The sequence below is a fragment of the Protomyctophum bolini genome, assembly GCF_963924005.1.
Source record: "Protomyctophum bolini genome assembly, chromosome: 19".
NCBI lineage: Eukaryota > Metazoa > Chordata > Actinopteri > Myctophiformes > Myctophidae > Protomyctophum > Protomyctophum bolini.
In genome coordinates this window covers 16,515,404-16,532,292 of record NC_137880.1, presented here as the reverse complement: position 1 = coordinate 16,532,292, position 16,889 = coordinate 16,515,404, and the positions used below count along the sequence as shown (strand labels likewise).

At 42.7% G+C, this 16,889-nt stretch overlaps 1 protein-coding gene across 1 annotated transcript; it reads right to left on the bottom strand.

The window, feature by feature from the left end:
* Window positions 1–11,376: 11,376 nt before the first annotated feature.
* LOC308334580 (dynein axonemal assembly factor 5-like) lies at window positions 11,377–13,881 on the bottom strand (the record flags this gene model as incomplete). Its single annotated transcript, XM_080791380.1, has 1 exon — window positions 11,377–13,881. The coding sequence occupies one exon, from the start codon at window positions 13,879–13,881 to the stop codon at window positions 11,377–11,379; it is 2,505 nt and encodes an 834-aa protein (XP_080647506.1).
* Window positions 13,882–16,889: the final 3,008 nt, after the last annotated feature.

Genomic DNA, 16,889 nt, shown 5'->3' with positions numbered 1-16,889 from the left:
ATTCCATTTCTAGACACCCGTGTACTTTTTCAGGATGGCAAATTGTCCACCACTCTGTACACCAAACCAACAGACAAGAATAGTCTTTTACATGCCACCAGTGCACATCCCCCTGCTCTGAAGAAAGGTTTACCATATTCTCAATTCCTCAGACTGAAACGAATCTGTAACAGTCAGTCAGATTTTGAAAAAGAGAGAGACATCATGTACAGAAACTTTGTTGATAGAGGGTACCCCAGAAAATGGCTTGACTCTGCTTTAACTAAATTAAATAATCCTAACCAGGTTGCAAAGACCAAAAAGAAACACTCATGTGCCTGCATCACTACTTATAATCCTTTGAGCAATGATATACGTAGCATCATAGAGAAACACTGGCATGTTTTGTCAGCTGATCCTGAAGGTGCTAAAGTGTTTACTGACCCTCCTCTTTTCTCTCATTATAGATCTCAAAGCATCAGAGACTATAGGGTGAAAGCAGACTGCTATATACCCCCCCAGCAACACACGGGGCGGTTGGATGGAGTCACCGGCTTCTACCCTTGTCTACATTGCGTGGCCTGTAAAAACTCCAAGAAAACTAACACATTTACTAGTGCAGTTACTAACAAACAATACACTATCAGACAATTTGTAAATTGTAGTTCCTCTAATGTAGTCTACATGATTACATGTAAATGTAATCTGCAGTACGTAGGCAAAACATCCAGGGCAGTCCGCACACGCATCATAGAACACATGAGTGCCATCAGACGCAAGGACATCAAATCTCCTGTCGCCAGACACTTCAATGAAGCCGGTCACTCCATAGCAGATCTGTCTTACACAGTTATTGATCAAGTTAAGAAATCTAGAAGAGGGGGTGATTTAGACACCAAACTCCTCCAAACTGAATCTAGATGGATTTTTTATTTAAAGTCTGTCAATCCAGGTGGCTTGAATGAAGATCTCTCCCTCCAGTGCTACCTATAGAGTAAAAAGTTATACTCAAAAAGTGATTATATAAGTCTGTCAACATGTGATGTATGCAATATTTTTGTTTCATATATAACTGATTTTGTATATTTATCTCTTCTGTAATGTCCACGCCCACAATCTGGTGATGTCACCAATTAGTAATGCACAGCACCTGAGCTGTATTATTTGGAAGCTGTTTAAAAGCAAGTTCTTTGTCTGTAAAAAACCATAGCACTGACGAAGGTCTGAGGACCGAAAACGTTTTGCTTTTTAATCTCACCATGAGCACAGAGCACCATGAGCACAGCATCTTAAAATAAAAGAAAATATATTTTTCTAAGTCTCAAGTCTAAGGAGTTTTACTTCTTTGTTTATACGGTGAGCGAGTCTTTTCCTGTCAAAGTTCCGTTATGTTTTTGAGACCACCGCTACCGTAGTCAAGTTTAAAGAGAAAAAAAGGACGAAGAAAGGCGCAACAGTTTTCTCAATACATACATACTGTACATGGTGGGTCTTTCATTACCTTACAGGTATGTTTAAAGAACATTGGTAGTAAAAGTATATCCATAAAAAAGAGGGATGTCATTAAGGGAGTAAGGGAGGTGGTCAAATGGAGTTGTTTTCGAGTTGTAAAAACTGTTAAATGCCCGGATGCAAACTGTAACCCAGATGAAACCATAGAGAACCTGCTAGTGGACTGTCAGAGGTCAAGAGATGTATGGGGAATGCCACAGATCGGTTTTTAACATTAACGTTACTTATATAATGCAGTATTGTATGGAGTCTTTGATGAAAAACATGTCTGCTATGGAACAAGACTTTTATTGGGCTGTGGTTTGCACTGTGGTCAATAAGATCTGGAACACCAGGAGTGATCAGGAGGGCCATCTCTGGAGAGGTGGTCTTCATACAAATAGTAACTGAACTGAAAAGACAGAGAACCCTGGACTCAAGACAGAAAAACTGATACCAACACTCTGTGTGTGTATTGCAATTCCTTACTACTATACTGCCAAACTCAATGTAATAGGAGTGCCATAAATAATTTAAATAAAGCATATTTAAAAAGGAAAGCAGGACATGGGTTTAAAATGTATTTCGAAACTTAATTGTTGTATTAAATATTGTAGGATGGCATTTTGTATTGCCGCTATTTTTTGTATGTTCTTTTTTATTCCTCAGGTACCCAAACTTTCTCTCCATAATAAGGACACACACTCTTACACCAAATGGTAGGGCTGTAACGATTACAAATATAAGTTTATGATTAATTGTCACACATAATTGGGTGCTTGGACATCACGCAGGCGTCACGCATCACTAACATGTCCTACACATACAAGACAAAGGAAGTGTCCCTCTCTCACACAGCAGTCATCAGTGCTGCTGTACGGTACCTTCTCTATGGGGCCGAGACATGGACACACAGGACAAGGGCCCTGGATGGAGTCAGTCTGCACAAGAATGTACTAACTAGGTGTCACATGGACGGACCACACCAGAAATGTGAACCTCAGTCTACTCTACAGGGACCTACAGTATACCAGGGGTCGGGTCACAGACACAGACACAGACAGACAGAGACAGAGAGAGGCCTACATTGACAGAGGTGTTGACACAAGCCAGTGTCATATGAACCAACCAGAGAGAGAGCGAGAGCAAGGAAAGAAAGAAAGAAAGAAAGAATTATGGCCACGGCGGGCCATGAGGAATTGACCAGTACATAGAGATATGTTTTACCATCAAGCCAGTCATTAAACAATAGCCGTCACAACACACATTCTTCAACACACCCACAACACAGCAGCCGCACACTTAGTAACAATAACTAACTTACTATCTACTAACTATAGTGTAGATGAACATCAGCAGTCTTAATTTTTAAATGATGGCTGTCATCATGTGAAAGCCCAAAACCTCTAGCTTGAACTTAAAAGGCTAATTGAAGTGGCCAAGATCCACATGATAATACTATTCTCTGTTACAACAACTCAGTTTGTTCAGTGGCAAACACAACACAACACAGACTGCAGCATCCACCCAATCCCAGAGCAGACACAACACAGACTGCAGCAAGTGCAGCATCCACCCAATCCCAGAGCAGAAACACAACACAACACAGACTGCAGCATCCAATCCCAGAGACACAAACAGTCACTGACTGAACATGTTTCATTAATTGCCACCCAATCATTACGTCCTAAAATCACAGCAACAGCTTGCAGTGTACACACAGCTTAATTTGCTTACAACACAAGCAGCAGCAGCAAAGATGGGGAAAAGGGTTCGTACCTTGAGCTGTCTTCTACTTCAGTTGTAGAAGAAGGGATGGCGGCCAGCAGGGTCAAAGTTTGGAACCCACCAATGGATAGAGAGAGATAGAGCAGTCCTCTTTTAGTTCGTCCTTAGATGAGCCCTCCAGCGGGGTCTCCAGTCCTCTCCATCCTCCATACATCCCGACTGTGGCGACTGTGGCTCAGGAGGTAGAGCAGGTCCTTGGGCAAAATTGCTCCCGATGTGCAGGTTGGTACCTTGCATGGCTTCCGCCGCAATCAGTGTATGAATGTGTGTGTGTGTGTGTGTGTGTGTGTGTGTGTGTGTGTGTGTGTGTCTGTGTGTGAGAGAATGTAATGCATATGTAAAGCGCCTTGGATAAAGGCGCTATATAAATGGCACCGTTTACCATTTAATCCCAGTGTCAATGGCACCGACCAGCCTCATTCTCCTCCTCCTGGAGGCCATCTTCTCTCACCCACCCTCGGTATCACTCCATACAGATGCATGTTGGTAACGTGTTCATCCTGGTTGATGTTTAGCACTGCACGTAGCATTCTGGTGTAGCACAGTGGGGCCAGGGACGATAGAGCAGGCTTCAGGGTCCAGCATTCACAGCTATATAGGAGAGCGGACATCATGAATGGTAAATGGTGCATTTATATAGCGCCTTTATCCAAGGCGCCTTACATAGATTGTGCATTACTGTACATTCACCCATTCACACATACATTCATACACAGATGGTGGCGGAAACCATGCAAGGCACCAACTAGCCCTAGAACGGCTCTTGTTGTTACATACAGTATGTATTGTACAGTATTTCACATACAGAGCCATAGTACACCCTCGTATTTTGTGGTAGAACTCTAACGTATGCAGCATAAATGTGATAAATGCTCCGTTTGTACTCACCCATTAAATAATTCCAAAGACGTGGTGTGAAAAATGGTCCTCTAGTTTTATATCCATGTGAAAGTTCTGACACAAAACGCGTATTTAGTGAATTATCTCCACTTTTTCAAGAGATGCACACGGACGCCTTTCTCTCCGGGCGAGGGGGGGCCCGGAGTGATAGTTGAACCTTCCTGTTTACCGCAGACGTCATCACCAATTGACCAGGGAAACACTAAAGTTTGCGGTCACACAATTGGCAGGTGGTGTGATTAATTACCCAGCACCTATCGCAAAGCACCTGCCAATTGTGTGACCGCAAACTTTTGTGTTTCCCTGGTCAATTGGTGATGACGTCTGCGGTAAACAACAGGAAGGTTCAACTATCACTCCGGCCCTCGCCCGGAGAGAAAGGCGTCCGACCGTGTGCATCTCTTGAAAAAGTGGAGATAATTCACTAAATACGCGTTTTGTGCCAGAACTTTCACATGGATATAAAACTAGAGGACCATTTTTCACACCACGTCGTTGGAATTATTTAATGGGCGAGTACAAACGGAGCATTTATCACATTTATGGCGCACATATTCATATCTACAAGGAAACGATGGAAGGTATCTATGCCTCTGATACATGAAAATTTAGTATAATTAAATGATCACAGGCATTCTAGGTCTAGGCACCAACCTGCACATCAGGAGCCATTAGGGGTTCATAAATCATAAATAATAATAACTTGAATTTATATAGCACCTTAAAAAAACAAGGACACTTTACATGAATATACTATGAATATAGTAGAGTATATTTTTTTTACATTGTATGGTTTTATTACTGTAAATTGTTTGACATTGACTTATAATAATAATTATAGTTGAAATACTTGTTCAGTTATTGTTATTTTAGTATTTAAAAAAAAACATTTGCACATAGCTTGTATAAATGCCTATTCTCATACTTTAGTGTGACAGTCTTGTATGAAGAAGTATATGGCATTAAGCCCATTTTGGGGCAGGAACCCCTTTTGGTGTTTTAAACATTATGCTATACTTTAGCTATTGAAAAATAGCAGATCTACAAGCTCATAGCGCGCTATGAACTTGTAGGTCTGCTATTTTTGAAAAAATAGTGAAAATTTGCCTCAAATCTTTGAATATATATATTCTTTCAGAGTTTCAGTTCAAATATTTGCTTCTGGGGGGTCCCTGGAACAACATATTTTCAATGGGGGTCAGTGGCATATTACATATCATTTTTGGGGTCCTTGACATGAAATATTGAGAACCACTGATATAGAAACATGAGGTTTTTTTTTTTTTAATTTCAGGCCTAAATGGGGGATATCTATTTCTGCCTAACAGCAAACAAACACAATATTATTCACTTCACAGGCACAGCACACAAACAATGCTTTATATCCCGACTAGTTCTTTCATTTTACTTTTTGTAAATATAATTAGTGACATGACATTACACACAAACAAACAATTCACCTCTATTAACCATGAATGCTAAAGCAGCTAATTAGGTAAGCTAACGCACCTGCATGGTCTCTTGGGGAATGGACTCCCTTTTTTTCCAAGGACGATAATTAAACTTCTCCTCCTGCTGTCACCGTCATGTCTCTGGGCAGTACTTTTCCACTCCCTGACAACACTGACAACTCTCCTCAACTTCCATGAGGTGGAAGTTGGTACGTTTTAACTTGTTTATTTATTTCACTGTTTTACTAACAAACACGAAGGAGTTTGAGTCAGACAAACACTCGTCAGTTTAGTGTGTGTGTGTGTGTGTGTGTGTGTGTGTGGGGGGGGGGGGGGGGGGGGGGGGGGGGGGGGGGATGAGGATGGTATCTATTCTGGAGTAATGAAAACCCACAGCTCTGGTCAACATTGCCCTCTACTGGTCGGTCATGTGAAGTGCAAGCTGATTGAGCTCTTCCAGTTACTTTGATCTCAAACACATATCCAGGCTTATTATGAACAAATATGCAATTCAGATACACCTCAATATCGATCTATATATATTTTTGTTTTGTTTCATCAAACAATTTGCATGGCAATAAGTATGGGCAAATGGGCCTAATATTAATACAATTATTTAGAGAGTGCACTTTTCTCATTCTAGTGATTGATTAATCAAAAAACTATTATCTGGCGCCACTTCCTGGCGCCACTTCCTGGCGGAACTGAAGAAACAAAAACAAAACAAAAAACATGCATGCGCGCGTTCAAGTGGATTCTGACGAGAGTCAGAAAAGATACAACACTGGCTTCTTCGGGGAAGAGAAAAGCGGGGAAGAGAAAAGGATCCTGGAGGCATAATATGCATATGGTAAATGGTAATTCAATGAACACTCACACACACACACACACACAGAAATACTTTAGACTGTACTATAGTGCTGATTTGTTTTTGTTTGTTTTCCACCCTCTTTTTTTAGAAGGGGAATGTCTGGCTTGTTTGGAGCACTTTTTAAACAGAGTGGCAGCCACTGCCAGTCTATATGAACTTTTAATGTTTGTTTAGCACTTTTCAAACGGTGGCAAGTTGGCAACCCACTGCATGCCAAATAGTAGCCCTGGTCCAGTGCTTACAGCGAGGCTCTCTCGCTGTTTAGCACTGGACCAGGGCTAGCCAAAAATGAACTTTTTATTAGAGCATTTTTAACAGAGCGGCAGCCAAGTCTAAGGACTTGACAGTAGGCTGGGGAAACTGTTCATTAAAATCCCTTTTTATTCGAACAGATATCCTGTGACCACTCCAACACACGACACAATGCATGTTTATTGTTTATTATGTCCATGCACTAACATGTCGTCTGTCGCCTAGGCAGCTATGCCTATTGAACGAAACACTATAATAATATTCAGATAATATTCAGATCGAGGCCGGTCCTTGTGTTATTATTGACTGTGTTGTCTTTGTATTGAGTTGTGCTTTCATGTGAAATGTACCCACTCTGCAATCAGTCAGAACTCTTCCCCCAGGTGGCAGTCTTGTATCATATCACAACAGGGCATGCATAAATGCACATCCCCAGAGGTCCCCAGCATAATGAGGAACAGTTTAAACACTTGTTTTTGCCCTGTTTTATGTTATGGCTATTTGAAACAAACTTGCAACATGATATATGCTATTTTTATCTGTTATTTTAGGAAAATATTGACACATTTTGAAAGATGTTCTCTTATGGAGTCGCCTGGCACAAAAAATGGGGGTCCACGGCCAAGAAATACACATCAATTTGGGGTCCACAACATGAACATGCTTGAGAACTGCTGCCCTAACCTGTGTGTGGGGAATCCCTCTTGCCCCTTCCCCTCTGTGATGAGCTGGCGAGCATGAACGGCACGCTCGGTTCAGCCACAGACTATCCCTCCTCTTCACACCATGAAGCCACTTGGCCAGTCCTTCTGATGCCAGCAACCATCAGGCTCCACAAACAAACTTGAGCTCAGATTTGACTGCCAATGTTGACTATTGACTAGTAGTGCAGCAGCCGAGATGGACGGCTTTTAGTAGCATGTGCCATGTAAAACTAGGGGATTTTCATTATTCTGAATCCATTCCAAGCATTAGTTTCGCACAAAATACACTCCTGGGGCTAAAAACAGCCATAGCCACTTGCCCAAATTGCCCAATTGCCCAAAACTAATGCTTTGAATGGATTCAGAATCATGAAAACCCCTAGTTTGACATGTCACATGCTACTTAAATCATAAGGAAAGTTTGACATTTTTGCCTGCCATAGGATGTTAATGGTAGGGTCACAAGAAACCCCTATAATAAAATTGCCCAATACGGACAGCCGGTCAGCAAGTGGATTCACAAATGTATGTATATAGGCAATATTTTAGGCCAATAAAAAATACTATATACAAAATGTCCCACATGCCCACAAGAAGCCTGTCTGCTGCCGGACTATAGTGGCTCTTGTACATGGCCAGTTGACAATGCACAGTCAATGCTCACTTTATTGCACTACTCATTGCTGTTATATTCACTTTACAATTATGGTTCGTACTGCTACTATCTATCTATCTATCTATCTATCTATCTATCTATCTATCTATCTATCTATCTATCTATCTATCTATCTATCTATCTATCTATCTATCTATCTATCTATCTATCTATACATACCCATTCATGATGCTGTTAACTTGCTAGGTTCTACAATCTACATCTTTCATATATTAACATACCTGTATATAAATATAACTGTATATTAATTTAGAGACCCATTGCAGATATGTATTGCCAGTATCTTATCTTATTTTATTCTTGCAGACAGCCAAGGAAGACTTAAGCGAGATGGGTGTCAGCTGGCATTAGCAAGAAGGGTCGCCAGGGACTGGAGCAAATGGAGGGAAATCGTCGTCTAGTATTCCAATAGGAACGGGAGGAACTAAGTCTAAGTCGGTAAGTAAGTGTGCCTTCACTGTATTTCAACCTCATGTTACCCTTGTTGTCAAGGTGTTAATCATTCCAATTCCACACACATCTCAGTCATCAGCGCCTGATTATAGGCATTGGTGACCAACTACCTAAAATGCCTGTGTGATTACAAAGCCAAAGCCTGCGTCTCAGAATAAATCAGCAGTCTAGTAATTCATCAAGGTTTAAAACATGGGTTGTGTTTTGGGACAGCATCACTGTCCATGGTGCTGTAGGGCACGTGCACTAAAAACAGGACCTACAGAGAGACAATATGCTGTCAAACATCATAAAGCTTATTTCCATTGTGGTTCTGGAAGTGTTCAGAGTCAGAGAATGACAGCTCTTCAGCAGGTGCATTATAACCATGGATCAGGTGTCCATATATACAATAATAATTGTATGCAGTGGTATCTTTTGACAGACCAACAAATATGCTCTCCTAACATAACAAAAATGTTTAACAGGTATGTCAGTATACCACTACTACTCAGGAAATGTAGAATTATAATGATTATTTAAAAGAAAAAATTGAAATGAACAACTTATTTCCCTTGTATGGGAATAATACGGCGTGTTCCCCTGATTATGTCTCTGCCCAGGAGGGGAACTTCATGTACTGTAGTTGTAGGATTTATTTCAGAAGCTAGGACTTCACTTGTAGATGTTGCACATCACTTTGAAGATGGATTGGAGCTGTAACTAAGGCTTAAGAGGCTAGAGAGTCCTCAAACTGAAGCCTAAAAGCATGATTGTGGATGTGAATAATTTTGTACCTTGAACCGGTGATGCTGTGAGGTGTGTAGTCTTTTGGCCAAGAAACAGGATTACCTTCAAAGCAAACATTTCCCACACCAAATCCATAGTCCCACAGTTGGCATGGAAGTCACTGCAGTCTCGTGAAAGCACCCATTGCAGATTAGATATGGCATTCTAAGAGGTAACACTCCAGATTTGTGAAAGTGTCTTTTTCTTTTGCTTCAGAAGGCTGGCCTGGGTTCTCTGTGAGGTTCCTATAAGCAGTGTGGACACGTGTGTTGTAGTGCATAATCAACTTCAGCCTCAGATATTTCCTTCACTTGTTTGCTTGTTTGAGACATCTAGGTGTCAAGTCGCTGAAGGCCAGACATGTACTAAAGGACATTGGATGCATAGTTAGTAGAGCTGGCAGATGGGATTGGGGCCTGACTGGCGATTTCTTCATTTTCAGCTGAGACAGGGCAATTTGGCCAGCAGTGTCAGCTATTTAAAGGAATTGATTAAGATGTTGATGGTTCTTCGGATGTAGTTATGTTGAGCCATAGCACTTAACATACAACATTATTCATTTAAATGATGATCATAGTTTTGGTTGGTAATGGCAATGTTCTGCCTTTATTGTCATATCACACAAGGGGTTGAAATTACTTTTTGTACAATCTACCAACATTAAATACTCAAATAAATAGAATAGGGGGAGAATATAGAAGGAAAACTAAACGGAACAAAAATAATAGCAAATGGCAACAGATGCATAGCGTAGCACTATGGAAGGCAGAAATGCTTCTTGTGCAGGTGAAACATATCCAGCATATATAGAACAGCAGCAGGTATATAAAATCACAGTAGGGCCTATCAGGTACATCGTTGATGGTTAATTTTGCACCCATAACCCCCTTCAGTTGGCATTCGACCAGACCACCCATGACGGCATTCGAGGCCTTGCATGTGGCTTGTGTTCTGACTTATATTTTACTCAGGCTGGGCCCTGGAAAGTGAGAAAGCCTATCTATTTTGGGGAAATCAAAGAACATGATCTCATTCTCATCACCATTATGCTTTTGCTTGTCACTCTGTATCATTATTATCATTAGTTGTCCCAAAGGAGATGTTATAATAGGCAAACATTTGGGAAAAATCACAGATCTACATGCTCACAACTCTTCACATCAGCTATTCCGGCAGAGATGTGGTGCTCAGAGAAAGGGGAGGGCACTAGGTATAGCTAAATCCCAGTCAATTGTAGTTTAAGACAAGCGGTTAATATACCTGAGCTTCTACACATTAGTATTAGTGATCACAAAATAAGAAATAATATTTTATTTCTCTCTCTCTCTCTCTCTCTCTCTCTCTCTCTCTTACACCAAGGCCAAGCAATGACTTCAGTGAAGCTCCTTCACTGAAGCACATTTTCCCATAACAAAATAAGTCTAAAATCAGACGTGTGTGTGTGTGTGTGTGTGTGTGTGTGTGTCACGCATATCAAATTAATGAAAACAATGAATTGAAAGAAAACAACACATGAGAAATATATTCATAGAAATGTGTTGAAGGAATGGTAATGGAAACATAGCAAAAGTTGGAACACAGATCTGTATCTACTATGATTTATTTCCAGATTATTATTGTGTATAATCTAACCCAGGGGTGCCCAGAAGGTAGATTACCAGTAGATCACAAAGGCTTTGCAGGTAGACCACATGACATGGCCCAAAATATATATTAATAAAAAAAACTACCGGTACTTGAAATAAGGTGACTGATTGATTAAAAGAGCCTTTCAGCTCAAACACACAATACAAATGCAATACAAATACAAAGTCATATACAAATAACTACGAATTCCATTTTCCTCTCTCTATTTCCCATTCCATGTGTGTTTGTCTTGTAGTATGTAACGCCAGTGCTGCTGTTTTCAGCAATGGGATAATACTTTTTTGGGTGAGTAGATCTTGTTGAGCTGGTCATTGTGAAAGTAGCTCTCAAGTCAAAAAAGTGTGGGCACCCCTGATCTAACCCATCATCCTGTATTACACTTTGTATTTACCAGAACTACTTGTACATGTTACAATTTGAGTGATTATTGATGTGCTGGAGCAGTTGGTCACAGTAGAAACGGCTGCGATGTTTGTCCACCATCACTAGCACTTCCCTCTTCAGCAGAGCCGGGCAGACCAAACTGCCTTTCTTCAGAACCTCCAGCACTTGTTCCTGCACTGCGGTGTGTGGGTCATCCAGATGTAGGAGGAGTTGCTGGAAAAGAAACTCCAGGTGCTGGGGGTTATACTCTTTAGTCAGGCTGGACAGCCACACGTCTAGGGTCCGCAGCGCCATGGCACGCACCTCCTCATTGCTGTCATCCAGACGCTTAAGCACCTCTGGGTAGATCTTATTGAGTGTATCCGGATGCAGACCTGGCCCTATTAGTCTTAGCATGGTGTAGAGGGAGCGACAAGCAAACAGTCTTGCCATGTGAGAGTCTTCATCCAGGGCAGACAACACCTGGGGAGTCAGCTTCTCTTCCACACACAACAACTGCGTGGGTGTGATGGCCCCTCCATGCAGTAGGGCTAGCAAACAGCAGAGAGCAGCAGTGCGGATGGCTCCTAGCGTGCGGCCTCCACGCCACACCAGGTTAGGGAGCAGCGTCTCGTGCAGAAATGTCTCTGCCTCAGCACTGAAACACTTATGTGAGTCCAGTGTGTTGGCTGCATCCAGCAACAGTTTGGCCAACATGGTGAAGATCACCAGTCTCATCTCTGGGTCTCTGTCTGGGTGCAGACAGCTCTGGAGCAGTGGCATCAGCTGGGGGACAAACTCGCCTATCACTGGTCCTGACTGCGTGGCTATGACCTGCAGCTGTAGCCTCTGAGGGGAGTAACTGGACCAGTTGCTGACGGTGGCAGCAAGCCAGGCCAGCAGTCGGTCCATGTGACACTTGTACAGCTCTGGCACAGATGCCAGGTTCTGCACCTTACACAGACACTGAACACTCTCTAAGGCCTTATCACTAAGCAGTGGCTCAGTCGACAGGCTCTGTACTGTGACCAGTACCTGTAGGAGCTGTAGACTGACTGGGCCACAGTCTGGCCCACATTGATACAGCAACACATCCACACAGGACAACAACTGCTTCAAATGCTCCACCCGTTGATACACCTGGCAGACATTGGGTTGGGACAGTGTGTCAGCAATCTGTTGAAGGTGAGGTCTGAGGAGGGGTCCAGAACAGCCCCCCAGCACTGCAGACAGCACCGCCAGAGCAGCCCAAGTGCAGGAGAACGAATTGTTCTCCACCTGCTCCAGCAGTAGCTTAAGGAAGGCCTCGGGAGGTATGAAGGTGCCCAGCAGCTTTGCAGCTTCCAGGCAGTTGGTGGCCACCTCTCTCTCTGTGTGGGAGCAGGCCTGGTACAGGGTTTCAAGGAGGCGCTGGAGGTGCTCGGTGCATCGATCCTCAGCATGGAGCAGCACCACGGACAGCAGCTGGGAGGCCTTGATTTGCGGGCCTACCAGCCAGTCGGTCATGTCGCGGGTGATCCCTGCCACCATCCAGCTCATGTTCCTGACTACCAGCTCCCTGCAGCCCAAACCTGGACGCTCCACACCTGCAGGGTAGAAGGGAGGAGGGGAGAGGAGGAAGTCCATCTTGTCCTTAATATTGTCTTCGTTCTCCTTCTCCCACTGAGCACCTGTCTGTCTCCAAAGGTCAGCTGCCAGCAGTCTTATCTCTGGGATCTCATCGCTGAGACCGCACAGCAGGAGGGGGAGGAGTTTGTTGAAGTATGAGTATCTGTCGCCCATGTGCAGCAACCAATCACCAACCACTACGGTCACTGCTTTTCTCACTTGTGGTGAGTCATCAAGTAGTCTCTCTGCCAGGCAAGGCAGCACATCATCCAGGCTCTTTGCAGGGCCATACTTAATCACAGTCCCGGTGGCTTCAATGACAGACACCCGCACTGTAAAGCGCTGATGATTAATCGTTTGCATAAGGGGCTTAACTAGACTGTCGGCCTGTGTGTGGAAATTCTCTGGTACGCACTTTGCTAAGTTAACAGTGCATTTGCAACTTTCCCTTTTAACGTCTGGGAAAGGGTCGACGATTGTTCTCTGCAAGATCTTGATCATGTCATCCAAATATGGCACTAGATGGCTCCCGCATACCTCCATAGTGAGAGCCAGAACGTCCATGATAGATAAACGGAGTTCCTCTGCTGGCTCCACAGTCTCTTCTCTCCCAAGCCGTTGTGCCAAACAGGGAATAATATATGGTAAAGCTTCTTCTGGGCGAGGAACACAACAAATAAACTCTCCTAGTATGCGAATAGCTGTCTCCCTGCATCTTTCCATTGGGTCTGAAAGGCATTTCAGCAAAGACTTAAGAACGCAAGAGAAAACCTCCTGCAACACTCCACTGGAAAGCCCTTTATCAATAGTTTCCTTTTTGATGGCTTCAAGAGCCATTTTTCTTTTAGTCTTGGTGTCTTCATTGAGACAATTAAAATGTCTAGCTAGACTTTTCAAAACTTCAGCAGAGACACATTCGTCAGGTGTCATCGCTTCCATTGAGGCCATCTCTCTCTCTTTTGTATATGTCTATTTAGAAGGATAAATAACCTGTTATGTTGATTTCAACAAATCAATTGGGTAATTCAAAAGACACTGGTTATATACTGTATGGTCTTGAACGATTACGTCACCAAGAGTGCTACGACAGTTTTATTGAATCCCAATGCTCGTGTTATAAATGACTCAGTTTCTAACAATCAGGAAGCCCACACATGCTACAGATGAGTTGACTTGGTCTCAATGAGGTAATGGAGAGTATGTCCAGCGCAGTCACTGGGACGATATTATGTAAGTTACAGACTGTGTTGCATCACAACACAAGAGCTTGTAGATGGCTATATTCACCATTGTACAGCAAACAAAGTATAATGCAAGTGGTTAATCCGATTCATATTTATTTCTTGTCGATGACCATCGATGATGCTAGGAGGTGTGCAGGACAGCAATCCAGGAGTTCCGTATGTGTTCCACACATGGGATTTCAGAATGTCTGTCCCTTTTATGCACATATCTCAATGGGGATATCCTGATTCCTGATGTCATCCATGTGACATCATGTCATAATTAACGTCATACACTGGCTTCCAAGTTCTGAAAATGCCTGTCTGTACTAGCAGGAGGTTCCTACAGAGCCAGAGACTGCACAGCTAGAACTGCACATAGGCCTACCCTAATTCTAACCTCACGTCACCAGGTTTTTCCACCACATAGGGAAGCCTGGTTTACATTCTAAAACTTGAGCCGTGTGATCCGGTTTGGAAAAAAGAAAAAATCCGGTCGTAGGCTGCACATTGCATTATATTGGTTCCCCACCAGTGGTGTAAATATCGACGTTGCAACCGATGCGCTGCACCAGGGCCCAGACTCTGTGGGGGCCCATGTAGCTCTGGTCCATAGCTCTGCTACTTTCGCTTTTAAATCTCACATGGAACTCCTCTCTTTAGTGGAAATCTCAAGAACGTTTGACCTACTCACCAATACAAAGACGTCATTAGAAAGCCTACTTTCCTTAGTGGAGGCACTCTGAGCCCCCCACCACACGTATAAATGGTAATTTTTGGCCAGAAAGGGATTTTTTTTCACCGGAGGAAAAATGAGGCAATTCTCTGGGCAATATCGGTAGAGAGCGCATTGGAGTAACTAAAAGTATTATTTTCCGGTGGAAACAAAATCCCTTTTTGGCCAAAAAGTACTGTTTATACGTGTGGTGGGGGAGTGCTCCCACTAAGGAAAGTAGGCTTTCTAATGTCACAACCCGCATTTGTTTTGGTGAGTAGCAGTTATTTTTATTTACGCTAAAGAGGAGAGGCTGGTCTGAGTTCCATGTGAGATTTAAAAGCTAAAGTAGCAGAGCCTTACTGCAGGGCAGAATCATAGAAGCAGTAAGGCTATGGAGTATGGACCAGAGCTAGGGCCCATGAAGGAATGAGGCAAAGAAAATTCAAGGCGATCCAATTTTCTCTGATGAAAACCTGTGTGCATCATGCGTGCCCATGTGGATCTGCTCATGCAGCCCTCCTCCCCGCCCGTTCTGGCAGTGAGTTTAAGTGTTATTTAGCACCAACATTAGGACAAATCAAATGGCGAAAGTAGCCAATCTACACGATACACTATTTGTGAGCTGAGCTCACACGCGAGTCACTTTGTGCCTTCGGAGGAATGCGACTCAATTAGTTTATAGGGCTGTCAGTTCACCTCTATAATCCAATTCGAATTTCATTGCTTAATTATTTGTAATTTTCGAATATATTCGAATATTTACATTGTATTTTAGCTCATATTTAGCCTATAATAATACACAGAATAACAAGGTTTTGACGATGCACGTTCTGTCCACTAGAGGGCCCCCCCTTCCAAACGACAGTACTTTCAGAACATGTAATAATGGTTTTCGGCACAAAATAGCGTTTAAACTGTTGTTTTATTGAGCACAGTGCACTCAGCACGGTAAGATTGTTGTCTGTCTATAGTGCAAATGCATTTTACAGTGAACGTTGTATACTTCTGATACAGTATAGTCTGAGTAGTGAGTAGGCTAGTCAGGAATCATGAACTTTTTCTTTTTTCTTTTTAAACGGAATGCTGTCACGATGAACAGGCCATCATTAGTAAATAGCAATGAAGATATATAGAGATGCCTATATTTTGCGCTAAAGTAATTGTTGAATAACACATAAATGTAGGTTTTAACGCTAGAATGGCATTGTAGTGGACTATAGTGAGAGGCGAGATTGTCTTTCCTTCATTGCGGGACTGCAGGACTAGTCTGGAGATATAGTCGTGGATGATCAGCTTCAGACAGTCAGTGTTTTGGTTCGTACCTGGAGTTTTGCATTATCTCCGCTGTGCACAGCAGCACAGGGGAACTGTCTTTAATATATCCATGGTCGTTTTCAGTTGCTTTCCATGTGCAACACAAAAGTAGCCTACCATGTGTTTGTTTTGGTAATAGCCTACTGCAGGCGCAGCCATGCTGATTCACGTAATCGCGTAGGACAAAATGAAACCAGCCGGACCAACGTTAATGGTTTAATGCACGTAGGACCCGCATTTTCAAACTGTCCACAATATGCGACAGACTCGACGGTACTAATAAAACATGCGAGTGATTCTTCTTAGTTGCAGCGCGCTGTGCGACTGCGTGTGTGCATGCGTGCAGAGGAGGGAGGAGGTGACGAGGCGCGCGTGTGACCGTGTGTGCGTGCGTGCAGATGGGAGATTTCACAGCGGTAGATTCGTTACTCAATACATTTAGTGAGCGGATAAAATAACATAAAACAAAATAAAAATATTAAATAGAATTAATAAATGATAAAAGCTCCATTCGAATGGCAATTTTAGCTTTCGAATATATATATATTTTTTAATATTCGAATTTCTTTCATATTATGAAATTCGTTCTGACAGCCCTATTAGTTTAGTTTTGCTGGTCAAGCTAAGACGCTCTTAGGTTCCGCCATGGGCTATATCCACTCTAGACTGGATCAGAAGAACAA